A 14,110-nucleotide genomic window follows, 5' to 3' on the forward strand; every position below is an offset into this window, starting at 1 on the left:
CAGACAACGCTGTGTCTGCTGTCCAGACCTTCAGGTTTCAGGTTTCTGGGATCCACAATCTCCCAGAACCTGAAGTGGGGCTCCAACATCGACTCCATATGGTAAAAGGCCCAGCAGAGGTTGTACAACCTGCCTCAGGTGCTGCTGATAGTGTTCTACTCCGCCATCGACAGTCAGATCTCTGTTCTTCATTGTGTGGTTTGGATCGGCCACCAAACCAGACAGAGACAGACTACAACGGATAATCAAAAGCTCTTTCATAGTGCTCAGTTAGGGAGTCACTGTCTTGTCCTGGTTGAGGAGTGAAAGGTCAGAGGGCAAAGCAGAAAGTGCCAACCAGGCAGACACAGATCTGGTAAGGATGAGAGTTAGAGACACACCAGGCACCATCCAACACTCACGCTTTGTTCTTATGTTCACATTAATGTCAGGAGACACACATTGGATGTGACTGGATCTTGTGTTGTGGGGGGAGGACCTGCTCCTTCTCAACGCCAGTTTAGGGCCAATAGAAATCTTTCCTTCTTCTGTATAACAAGGATTATAAAACATGATGTTCTTCCTGATATCAGTGAGATGTTCTTCTGGCCCGCGGCCCTACAGAACTGCTCCTGCCTTTGCAAACGCAGCGCTGATACTTGACCTGTGACCTGGCAAATAAATCTACCAGAACGAGACACTCGTTTGGCTGAATTCTTCCAGACGTCCCCATCCAGGCTTCACATTTAGAACACGTTCGTTTGATGAATTCGTTCGCTCCTTCTCGATGATCCACACAACGATTTGTCAGGTCTGCAGAGAGAACTATTGGCTCCAGCCCTCCATCCTGGACTTGTACACCTCCAGACAGGGCTGGACTGGTAATCTGGCATACCGGGCAAATGCCTGGTGGGGCGACGCACATGGGGGCCGGTCGATAGGCCTATACAATTTTTTATTTTTTTATTTTTTAGCTTTCGACCGGCCCATAAAGCAGGGACAGCGGCCCATTGGTTCATTTTCCATACTGACACTGGGCTGGCCCCATCATCTCTTAGCAGGCTCCACACCTCCCTCTCCGTGTGTCAGTCAGATGCGTCAGTGGCTCAGAGCTAGAAAGAAATGTGTGGATTAAGATGGAGAAACAAAAACGTAAGAGCAAGGGGGGTGCGGAGAAATTGCGGGGCAAAAAAAATAAATCTAGAGGTTGATGCCTCAATATGTTCAAAAATAACCGACATGTTTAGTGCTGTAGCTTCAGTTGTCAAAACTACTCCAGAACCTGACGACATGTTGCAGAAACATAGGGTTGCCAACTCTCCCAAAATCAGGGACACTTTCGCGGGCTGACGGGGGGGTGCCAGCGGTCGGCGGCCGGGTTGCACAATCAATTTTTTCTTTGCAGCGCCAGCCTCACTGCTCATTTCCACAGAGAGGACAGCTCTCACCCGGCACACACACTGCACATCAAACCCAATCACCCATTTATATGGAACACGTGGGAATCCTCTTTGATGTAACACATTCTTCTGTGGCCAGGTAAAAAATAAAAAAAGGACTTCAGTGCCAAACACACACTTCGTCGCAACAAGTGAATATCCCGACTTAATCCCTCATCCTGGTTTCATGCTTGCTGTTGTTGAGTGGACCGTCACCTTCAACCACTGTGACGATTCCAAGTTGAACCCTGTGGACACAAGATTCCTCTGGGTTTGTATTCTACAGAAAAACAAGCAAACACAAAGTATAATCAATAATCACCCCCTTTTTAAAGTTCTCATTTTTTCTCTTCCCATTCTGTTAACATTACAATTTTCATTCAGATTTTCAAAACTAAAGCATCTTCAGCAAGCTCCTCACAGAGAAAAGTAGACCTCATAGAGCTGTAGACTTTCTGTGGGAAAACAGATCTGAAACGTAACAATTTCACATCAAATAAAACATGTGTGCTGACCACAGTAGAACTTTTTTATTTTGGTACTTCTTAAAAAAGTGGGAAGATGCAACCACATCATGTTAATCAGCAAATATCCAAACTGACCCACAATACTGTACTATTATTACATCACAAGATGCATCTCTTCATTCAGTCCATTTTATAATGTATGTCTTTACATTGTAAACGTGTTAATATTAACCCTTTCATAAACTAACTAGCTGGTCAAGAACAAAACGAGACTTTCCTGGTTTATTTGTGTATGAAATGAACGACTCTGCAGCAACACTGGAGCTGTCTCCTGCAGACGTGCACATGGGGAACCATTCTATTCCTCCTCTTGTTCTTCTTTTTCTTCTTCTTCCTCTTTTTCTTCTTCTTCTTCTTCTTTTATGACGGTTTGCCAGTTTTTCTCTCTTTTTTCTCACATATTGTGCACAGACAGACTTACAGCAGCTCATTCTCACTCAATTAACATTTAGGTATAAAAAGTAAAATGTCAATCAACTGAAATGTGAAAGAAGTGGTATCAAAACAACAAATTTGAAGTTGGGCTTTGTAGAGTGCAGATACACACCTGTATTCTCTTACAAAAGTTAATCATATCTCAATCATCATTTCTTTAAATATAATAATGAAATAGTCATTTTTGGGGAAGTTGTTTTAAAGAGGCGTTTCCACAGCAACAGGAGACAGATGTCAGAGACGATTTCTGAGGTGTTAAACTTCCGTTTAACAGATAGTTATAAATAGTTAAACCACTAATGGCAGCTTCTTTGAAATAAACCATGTGACCAGCCGGGTGAACTTCCTGTTTCTGTCAAAGCAGCCTGAGACCTTTAGTGAAGGGTTTTGTACATTAATTCATTATTTACTTAGATCACCTTTTGTTTTTTTGTTTCTTTAACAGGCTTACATCATCGTCCATCGGGGAGTTTACCATTGCACATTTAACAGATATAAGTTGTAGTTAGTTAGTCAAATTAATGTTACGTCATGAACAGCACACAATATATTCATAATATTAAATGAATAAAGGTGTGTGAGGGCAGACTGAAGCAAACGTGATGAAGCTCCAGTTGTGGATGAATGATGTTTATTGATGTTGTGACACACATTAGAGTAGCTGGTCAATACAGAGCAGTGCTTCGCACTGCAGCTTTAAACGTATCTCTTTGATGCGTCGTTGTTGTTTTGTGGTCACATGACGTCTACTTCCTGTCTCCTTCCAGTACTGAAGCAGGACCAGAGTGGGAAGGTACCAGGAGCATCAGGAGCCTCCTCTCTGTTAGAACCACACACACCATGTGACACGTCCTCTCTGTCCTGTCCTCCAGGACGGATGTATTTACAGTAGATGTTTAGTGTCTTTATTCATGTCCTTGTTCTAGTAAACACGTTCCTCTCAGGGCTTCACATGCGTTCTTTTTAGAGCTTTGAGCTCCATCCGAGTTCCATCTGACCCCTTTTTGTTTGAGACTCTGCTTCTCAGAACAAAACACACAAGGAAATGTAAAGAAGAAAAGACAAATATATGTGTTCTATCAATCCATCCTTCTTCTCTTTGGTACATTTACACCATGAGGCCTTGTTAACATTTAAGGTCTTCAGAGAGCAGCCACTGAGGAAATGGCTGCTGTAGGTTCAGGCTCCTCCTACTTCCTGGTTCACTCATTAGTCTAAAGGCCGCCTTTACATCGTCATCATTGAGCTGTAGGTACTTTTATCCTCCGTGTTTTACCACTAATGATTTGACCTTTGGTGACTCTTCTGGTTTGAGTCACAGATCCAGTTCAAATCAAGGCCCAAACCCATACACAGGTCTATATGAACAGACGTTGATGCTACTTCCAGGTTCATCAAGATGATCTTCACTCATTAACAACACTTTAATGATGTTTCCTTTCAGCAGAAGTAAGACACTAACTTTAAAGCTACTTCTGGTCCTGCAGCTCATGCTAATGAGGTAAAGAGGAAGGAAGCCCTGCTGGGGTTGAACAGCAGCTTAGTACCAACTCCAGAAGAGAGGAGCTGACCTCAGAGACATCAGCCTCCTCTTTAGTGTAGACGTGTTGGTGGTGACTTAGTGAATAAAGAGTTTCTGATCTGAGGAGCAGCTATGAGTTCATCAGCCGGTGGATTAGTCGTCTTCCTTCTCTCTGTACAAGGTACTGTACTTCTACATTTAGATTGGGAGGCCGTTAGCACCTCACACACACACAGGGAGCTGGCTTTTTACTTCATACACAGGTCTGATGGCATCAAACACAAATAAGGACTAAATGAACATTAACAAAGAAGAAATGTCTCTGTTCAACTTCCTCTAATCGTTCAGCAGCGTTTCTTTGCATTACAACACATTTAGAGGCTGGGAGTCACTCACAGTCTCTGAGGAGCTTTGTTCTGCTTTTTGTTGTGTTTTATTGTGTATTTGTGGTCATTTTTATTCTCTTCCTGTTTGATCAGTGTCTCTTTGAGTGACATTTCGTATCTTTGGTCCGTGTTACAGAAAATAGATTCAGAGTCGGATGCTGAAAAGTCAGCTTAAGTGGTTTCACAGATATCTTTATATACTTTAAAGTGTTAAAGCCCTTGTCCTCATTGAGGTGTGACCTCTATCTCCCAGTATTGTTGCCCTCAGAGTTGTGGTTTCTCTCCAGTTTCCATCTCCACTCTGCAGCAGACTGACCACAGACAGAAGAGCACAGAGCAAAGCACTCTTCTTCTCATCAACCAAACCCTTCTAATACTTCAACTTGAGCTTTTTCAAGTCCACAGGTTCAATACATCGCTGTTCCTTCCAGCTGCAGAGTTCATGTGGACATCGTGGACTCTTTCATTACTTTCTATAAACTCAATGATTTTCATATTTCTCATCATATCTTTTCTCTTCAGTAAACTACCAATGAGAGTGTGTCCTGTGATGTTGTTCTGAGTGTGACTGTGGTTCCTGATGTGCTGTGTTACAGTGATACAGAGTCAGGACGGATGGGGAGTGACTTACCGTCAGACTGAGGTCTGTGCTGTAAAAGGATCAGAAGTGGAAATAAACTGTACCTACACACACCCACCTGGAATACGTTACAATGATATAAAGGACAGATTCTGGTTCACTAAAGAGAAAGATGGTGAACCTGTGGATCTGAGAACAGACTCTGAGTATTCAGGCCGTGTGGAGTTTGAATGTTCAAAGACGAGTTGCTATCTGATCATCAGAAACCTGAGAGAGAGCGACTCAGCTGAGTACAAACTCACATTCAGGACAAACAAAGGAGAGAAATATACTGGTTCACCTGGAGTCACTTTGTCCGTCACAGGTAACATTTTAATTCACATATTAATCATCTCCAAATGTTCAACATCTAGAAAACTAGAGTATAAATGTCTTCTGTGAATGTTGACACTTTAATAAATAATATTCACTGATTCAGGTCTCCAGGTGCAGGTGAGCAGATTAAATTCTACCTGGTTGGAGCTGATGTGTCACAGCAGCTGTGATCTGTCTCATCATCCTGGATACAACTGGTACAAGAATGAAGAGTACTTCAAGACAGGATCTTCTCTTCTAGTCTCCTCTGGTTCTACAGACAGATATTCCTGTTATTTAAGAGGATCTTCTGGTCATCGTTCTCCTGCAGTGTGTAAGTTGACTCCAGTGTGTCGGCCTGTGGAGCTTCAACAACATTTCATATGGAGACACCAGAGCGCTGCATGTAAACTAGAGGCATCAAAAAGATGAAGCACCACATTCCTCAGGAGGTGGAGCCGTGGTCCACTGACCAGAGGGTCGCTGGTTCAATCCCCGGCCCCTGCAGTCTACGTGTAGAAGTGTCACTCACACACTGACACAACAATATGATTCTAATCACAGCTGTAAACACACTGGAGTCTAAATGTTAAAGTACACACAGCTGCTTATTGATGTCATTCTGTTATTAATAGAAACTCAAATATAAACTATTACCAGACAGAATAATATGATGTTCATAAAGACTCAAGTGAATTCTTCCAGAACAGAAGTAGAAGTGATGTGTCAGCTGGGTGGAGGAAACAATCAATAACTCCTCCAACAACTAGAAGTGAGAGGACAGACTCAGCTAAGGACACAAGCAGCATCTAAAGAGAAGAATGTGTGGAGATATGAACATTACAAAGGATTAAAGGCTGCTTATTGTCACTTTACACCAGCAGGAGTCTCACCTGTGACACCTGCTGTGATGAAGAATAGAGAAAGACACACAAGTATTCATTCAAAGGATCAACTATCTACACTGACATCTTCTAACCTCTTAGTGTGTTTATTCATGTCTCCTCCAGATGGTCCACAGCGTCCCTCTGTGTCAGTGAGTCCCTCTGCTGAGATGATGGAGGGTGGTTCAGTGACTCTGACCTGTAGCGCTGATGCTAACCCAGCAGCTAGCTACACCTGGTACAAGGAGGATGGAACTTCAGACCCTCATCTTCTCAGTGAAGAACCTCAGCTGGTCTTCAGCTCCATCCAGTCCTCTGACTCTGGAAGGTATTCCTGTGCAGCTGAGAACCAGCTGGGGAGGAAGACGTCTGACTTCATCTCTATCGATGTGAAATGTGAGTGAAACACAACCTTCTGAAAAGCAACATAATTACTAAGGTAGTGATCTCATCTCCTCATCTCATCTTCAACCTCTTATCCGGGGTCGGGTAACAGCTCCAGCAGGGGACCCTGAACTTCCCTTTCCTGGGCCACATCCACCAGCTCTGACTGGGGGATCCAAGGCAGGGCTGGACTGGTAATCGGGCATACCGGGCAAATGCCCGGTATGCCGACGCACTTGGGGGCCGGTCGATAGGCCTATAAAAACATTTTATTTAAAAAAAAAATTGCTTTCGACCGGCCCATAAAGCAGGGACAGCGGCCCATTGGTTCATTTTCCATACTGACACTGGGCTGGCCCAATCATCTCTTTGCAGGCTCCACCCCTCCCTCTCCGTGTGTCAGTCAGATGCGTCAGTGGCTCAGAGCTAGAAAGAAATGTGTGGATTAAGATGGAGAAACAAAAACGTAAGAGCAAGGGGGGTGTTGCTGTGACGCGCACGGAGATTGTGGGCCGGTCAGTCTGTCGGAGGATTGACGGTGGAGACGGGGGAAAAGTTTGGTTGGAGCGGAAGCGAGAAGTTGCAAGCGGCGAGTTTACGGTTTGGGCTGTGTTCGAGGCGGAAAAACAGCGAGAGGAAGGAAGCAGCTATTTGCTGGCTGGAACACAAAGTGTATACTTGTTCGGTGTGGGTGAGTTAAATCGAGTAGGAAGTGGGGTGGGATAGTATCGGCCGACGGCCTGTATAGGTCCGGTAGCGGTACTATCTCACACCCGCAGCCTCTTGATTGAATTAAAAATAAATAAATAAATAAAAAATAAAAACTTAAATGGAGCTGCATCAGGGGAGACACGAGGAAGATAGTATGGATTATAGTGGAATGGAGGAAAATGGAAGTGATGGGAGGAGGGAAAGTGATTGGGAGGAGGTAGGGAAAGTGCGTAGGGAAAAGGAGGTTAGTCGTAAAAGAAAGAAGAAAAAAGATTGTGCTAGTTCTAATGGGACGGAAAGCGAAGAAGATAAAAGGAAAGCCCCTAAAGCAGGAATGCTTAATGTAGTGGTGCGACTTGAGGGAGAAGGAGTTAAAAAAATGGACCCACTTAAGCTAACTAAGATAATAAGAGAAAAAGTAGGAGAGGTGAAGTATGCAAGGATTCTGGGAGATGGAAATCTACTTGTAGGATGTAATAATGAAGAGCAAATGGAAAAAGCAAAGAAGATGAAGTGTATAGGAAAAGTAAAAATAGAAAAAGTAGTAAGAGTGAGGGAGAAAAGAAGTGGAGGAAGTAAGGGAGTGATATATGGAATCCCACTTACTGTGAATATGAAAGAGTTTGTAGAGAATCTGAAATTGAAGAATAGATCAGTAAAAAGTGCAGTAAGAATGACAAGGGGGGTGGAAAAAACGGAAACCGAGTCTGTGTTGATTGACTGTGAAACAAAGGAGGTACCAAAAGAGGTATACTATGGATTTTTGAGGTACACCATAAGGGAGAATGTGCCTAAACCATTGAGATGCTATAACTGTCAAGAATTTGGGCACATGGCTAATGTCTGTAAAGGAAAGAGAAGGTGTGCTAGATGCACTGGGGATCATGAATATGGAACGTGTGGAGAAGTAAGACCAAAGTGTTGTAACTGTGGAGGGGATCATAGTGTGGCCTTTTGGGGATGTGAAGTGATGAAGAAAGAAGTTAAAGTACAACAGATAAAAACACAGGGAAACATTTCATATGCTGAAGCTGTTAAAAGAGAGGAAAAGGAAAAGAAGAAGCAGAGCGAAGGAGCTGAAAAAAGGGTAGTACGAGAAGATCATCAAGAAAAGAAGGAGAAATGGGAAGGGAAGAAGAAAATAGTGACATTCATAGCAGGGGTGATAAATGCTACGGCTGAATTTAAGTCTAAAACGGAAAGAATTCAGATTATTGTTAAAGCAGCAATACACCATTTAGATATGGCAGGATTAAAGTGGGAAGAAGTGAGGGATGAACTTAGTGTACAGTCGAGTCCAGAGACAGCATGGGTGGGCTAATCATTTTAGTAATGTTAATCCTGCATTGGAATGCAAGAAGCTTGATCGCAAATGGGCAGGAGTTTAAGCAATTTGTTGGGAGTAGAAAAGAAAAACCAGATGTAATATGTGTCCAGGAATCCTGGTTAAAGCCAAATTTGGAGTTTATAATATATGGACACATATCAGTTAGACAAGACAGGGAAAATGGTGGTGGAGGGGGATGTATTACATTTATAAGGCAAGGGATACCGTATAGAGTGTTAGGTATAGGTAAGGAGCAAGAGTATGTAGTAGTAGAAACGTGGGGGGAAAGGGAAAAAATGGTAATTATGAATTATTACAATCCATGTAGGAAGTTAGACTTAATCAAATTAGAGGAAATAGAGGGACAAGATAATAATAATGTGGTATGGTGTGGGGATTTCAATGCACATAATACATTGTGGGGCAGTGAGAAAATGGATAGTAATGGACAAGTAATCGAAGAACTATTGGATGAGAAGAACTTGGTGTGTTTAAATGATGGAAGTAAAACGAGGATAGAGGTCAAGACTGGGAAGGAATCTGCACTGGATCTAACAAAGGTATCTAGTAGAATGGCAGCCATATGTAAATGGAGTGTGTATAAAGAAGGAACAATAGGTAGTGATCACTATCCAGTAATGTGTGAACTTAATATGGCAGTATCTCAAAGTGTAGGAAATAGAGGAGGAAGATGGGTTTTTGAGTAAAATGAATGAATTGGGAAAAATTCCAGGAGGAAAGTGACAGGTACCTGAACCAGATTGAATATAATGATGATATAGAGACACTGGAAAGTAAAATTAAAGAAGGTATAATAAGGGCAGCAATGGAAACAATTCCAAAAAGTAAAGGTAATGTGAAGAGGAAAATAGTACCATGGTGGAATGAGGAATGTAAAGAAGCAGTTAGAAATAGAAATAAAGCATTTAAAGTAATGAAAAGAACGCATAATTGTATGCATATGATTCAATATGAGTATGCTCAGGCAATAGCAGGGAAAACAATTAGACATGCAAAAAGAATGCATTGGAGGAAGTATTGTAGTACAATTGGGAGTACAACTCAGACTGGAGAGGTGTGGACAATGATAAAGAAGATGGGTGGTGAAAGAAGAGAATGGAATTATCCAGTTTTGAGTAGTGGAAATGAAATTGCAGTGACGAATAAAGAAAAAGCTGAAATGTTGTAAATACATTTGCCGGGGTGCACAGCTCTGATAACATGTCTGAGGAAGAGAAGAGAGGCAGAGAAAAAACTAAGTCTCAAAATGTAGAGGCACTTGCAGAGATGGGAAAAGTAGAGGATGAGCTAAATGTATTATTTAATATGGGAGAACTAAATCGGGCAATGGCCAAAGCTGGGAAGACGGCGCCAGGAAAAGATGACATTTGCTATAGCATGTTGAAATGTTTAAGTGAAAAGGGGAAAGAAAAATTGTTGATGCTGTATAACAAAGTGTGGGAGAAAGGTAAATTACCAAAGAGCTGGAAGGAGGCAATTATAGTTCCGATAAGGAAACCTGGGAAGGATGCTAGTAAACCAGCAAGCTATAGGCCTATTGCCCTGACTTCTCATAGTTGTAAATTAATGGAAAGAATGATAAATGAGAGGCTAATGAATATTATGGAAAAAAGGGGTATGATGGCTGAATGTCAAAGTGGGTTTAGAAAAGGTAGAAATACTATGGATGCAATACTGTGTTTAGAAGACAACATAAGAAAAGCACAAGTAAACAAAGAGACAACAGTAGCAGTATTTTTTGACGTAGAAAAAGCATATGATATGTTATGGAGAGAGGGATTAATGATTAAATTATATAATATGGGAATTAGAGGAAATCTTCTGAAATGGATGAAGGATTTCCTGGAAGGAAGAACAATGCAGGTTAAAGTAGGAGCAGACTTGTCAAGGGAGCAGGGTGTAGAGAACGGAACACCTCAGGGGAGTGTTGTAAGTCCCACATTGTTTTCAATAATGATTAATGATGTATGTATGTATGTAGACATACCAATGGATATATATATGATAGATATGGGAAGATCGCTATTCGCGGATGACGGGGCAATATGGAAAAAAGGAAGAAATATCGAACATATAGTTAAAAAGATGCAAGAAGGGGTCCAACAGGTTGAAAAGTGGGGAACAAAGTGGGGTGTTAAATTTTCTGTGGAGAAAACTAAATTGATGTTTTTTACAAGGAAGAAAATCAAGGAAAATATAAATGTTAAACTATATGGAAGTAATTTAGAGAGAGGTAAAACATTCTGTTTTTTAGGAGTACAATTTGACACAAGGTTAACATGGAAAAAGCATATTAAAACTGTAGAAGATTAGTGTAAGAAAGTAATAAATATAATGAGGTGTTTAACAGGAACAGAATGGGGAGCAGATTATAACTCATTGAAATACATATATGTGAGGTTAATAAGACCAAGAATGGATTATGGAAGTATGGTGTATGGATCAGCGACCAAAACGTTACTTAGGAGGCTTGATGTAATACAGGCAAAAGCATTGAGATTATGTTTAGGAGCAGTTAAGACATCGCCAGTGTGAGCTCTACAGGTGGAAGCGGGAGAAATGCCATTGAGCATAAGACGAAAACAATTGATGGTAAATGATTGGGTTAATCTAAAAGGACATGGAGATAGTCATCCAACTAAAAGAATATTACAAGATAATTGGGAAAGGGAGAGAGTACAAAAGTTCAGTTTTGGGTGGATAGGGGATCAAGCAGCTAGAGAATTGGGAGTATTTGAAAAGGAATTCTGCTCAACTGTAATATGGCCTGACACTCCGGTATGGAAGTTAGAAACAATGACTGTTGATTTTAAATTAAATCGGGCAAAAAAAGAAAGGAAGAATATTGATTTGGTAGCGGAATGTTATAGACATTTAGAGGTTAAATATAAAGAATATGTTCAGATCTATACAGATGGATCAAAGGATCCAGGAACAGGAAAGAGCGGATCTGCAGTTTACATTTTGAATCAAAGAGATGAGATAAGTAGACGAACCACAAATGACCTGAGTGTGTATGCAGTTGAGTTATACGCTATATTGATGCACTAGAATGGATCGAGGAAAATAAAATAAAAAAAGCTTTAATTGGCAGTGATTCAATGTCAGCTTTATACAGTCTCATGACTGGTGTGTCTAAGAGTCATCAGGATTTATTATATGCTATATTAACAATCTATACTAGAATAAAAGGAAAAAGTTACGAAATTCAAATGGCTTGGATTCCTGCTCATATTGGCATTGTGGGAAATGAGAGAGTAGACAAGTTAGCCAAACAAGCTTTTAAAAAAGAGTGTATTGAGGCAAGTATTAAGCTGTCAAAATCTGAGGGAAAGAGTGTAATATGGAAAGAAACCAGTATAAATTGGCAACAGCAGTGGGATAGGGAAAATAAAGGAAGACATTTGTACACTATTCAAAATAAAATTGGGGTTGTGAAGAAAAGGGGAGGAAATAGAAGAGAAGAAATTGTTATGAGCAGATTAAGGGTCACAGTAATTTGAACAGCACACTTAATATTATAAGGAAGCACCCAACGGGTTTTTGTGGTTTTTGTCCGGTTGCAGAAACAATAGAGCATGTGTTAATGAATTGTAAACAGTATGAAGTACATAGGAAAAAGATGATGGAAGAGTTAGGAAAGACTGGAGTAAAAGGGACAGGAGTGAAGCAAATACTAGAGAGTGGGGAGAATGAACAATGTAGAGAAACTATTTTAAATTTTTTATTAAGAACAGGTCTGGTGAAAAGAATATGAAATAAGGATATGATGTAACAGAGGAATAAATCCGGAAGATGGCGGTAGTGCAACATAAAAGGATGCAAGCTGCCGATAAACCCTAAAGAAGAAGAAGAAGAAGTAAGAGCAAGGGGGGTGCAGAGAAATTGCGGGCCAAAAAAAATCTAGAGGTTGATGCCTCAATATGTTCAAAAATAACCGACGTGTTTAGTGCTGTAGCTTCAGTTTCCAAAACTACTACAGAACCTGACGACATGTTGCAGAACCAGCAGGTGAACATAGCACATGGAGGACGAGAGGTGACTAGCCACAGCGAGAGCGGTGCTTGCGGCTCGCAGTAGGGTTGCCAACTCTCCCAACCCCAAATCAGGGACACTTTCGCGGGCTGGGGGGGACGTTAGCGGTCGGCGGCCGGGTTTGCACAACCTCACATGCTCCGCTCTGGCCACCGGCCACCCGCGCGCACACTGCTCTGATGCGACACAACTTCACAACAACCGGGAGTTTTTCGCGCGTCATTGACTTAGCAGGCTGTGATTGGAAATCGGTACTGGAGCTGTCCCGGACGGGACAAATCAAAATTGCCCATAATTCTGGATGTCCCGGGTAATACGGGACGGTTGGCAAACCTAGCTCGCAGGCAGCAGAGGAGAAGGTGCAGCAGGTGTCAGTGTGACAGTGAAGTCCAGGAGGGGCAGAGTGAGCAGGAGAGTGTCATTGAAACGGTGAGCAAGCAGCTCCATGAACAGGGAGGGAGTGTTAATCGGGGCGGTGCATGAGGATAGTGTGTGTGGGCCTGGCTGGGCCACAACCAAGATGATGACAATTTAACAGTTACCTCAAATAATGAATATTATAATAAGGCAACAAACATTATCGTTGTCGGTTGTTGCTGTTATAAAGTCTGAGTGTCAGGTTGTCATTTGTCAAATTGTCACTTAAAAGTGACTGCAATGGCCACTCAGTTAAAGTCAAATAACAGCATGAGCTATTTAGCACTGTTATTGTAGCTAGCAGAGTTGAGTTCACTTATTCAATTGCAACTTGGGATATTATATATATTATATATTCTAATGTAACCATTTAAAACCCATAACGGCCCTTCTTATCTAGAAAAAAACTTAAATGATGCCATTTGATTATTTTAATTATTACTCACCAACGAGTTACACGTTAGAAGAGGTCGCTAACGCATGTTTTTTGGGGGTTAAAAACCCGCTTTGCATTTTGAAAGCTGTATATTCAACTAACTAGATATTTTCTAATGTTTCATCTGAATTTCCAATATCATCAATATGCAATATTACAGCAAGTGAATACTCTAAATTGTATATATATATATTATCAGGACGTTTTGTGTGAGTAATTTGTTTGTATAGGATTTTTATGGGATGTGTCTCAACAATTAGAGGTAAATGTTGTTTGGTGTCATATTAAAGAGGGGTTTGTGCTCTTTAAAGGGATAGTTCACCCAAAAATTGTGTCATCATTTACTCACCCCCAAGTTGTTACAAACCTGTATGAATTTCTTTATTCTGATAAACAAAAATATATATTTTGAAGAATGTCGGTAATCAGACAGTTGATGGACCCCATTGACTTCCATAGTATTTTTTTTCTACTATGGAAGTCAATGGGGTCCATCAACTGTCTGATTACCGACATTACTGTCCATGGCACTTACAGTAGTTCTCAACCTTGTATGGGTTTTTGAGGCGATGGTCCTGCTGAGGACCATGGCCTCAGACGTGGAGCTGCTGATCCTCATCCCAACCGCTTCACACCCGGCTGCCAACCGCTCCAGTGAGAGTTGGAGGCCACA

The 14,110-nt window shown here is 41.4% G+C and overlaps 1 protein-coding gene across 1 annotated transcript in view; it reads left to right on the forward strand.

Moving 5' to 3' along the window:
• Positions 1 to 3,801: 3,801 nt before the first annotated feature.
• LOC119218078 (B-cell receptor CD22-like) overlaps positions 3,802 to 14,110 on the forward strand; it is a 30,489-nt gene continuing 20,180 nt past the window's right edge. The window contains exons 1-2 of the mRNA XM_062564493.1: positions 3,802 to 4,083; positions 4,885 to 5,232. Coding sequence (XP_062420477.1) covers positions 4,035 to 4,083; positions 4,885 to 5,232 — 397 coding nt within the window. The 5' untranslated portion in view covers positions 3,802 to 4,034. The remainder of the gene's footprint in view (positions 4,084 to 4,884; positions 5,233 to 14,110) is intronic.

The sequence above is a fragment of the Pungitius pungitius genome, chromosome 9, assembly GCF_949316345.1.
Source record: "Pungitius pungitius chromosome 9, fPunPun2.1, whole genome shotgun sequence".
In the NCBI taxonomy this organism is placed as follows: domain Eukaryota; kingdom Metazoa; phylum Chordata; class Actinopteri; order Perciformes; family Gasterosteidae; genus Pungitius; species Pungitius pungitius.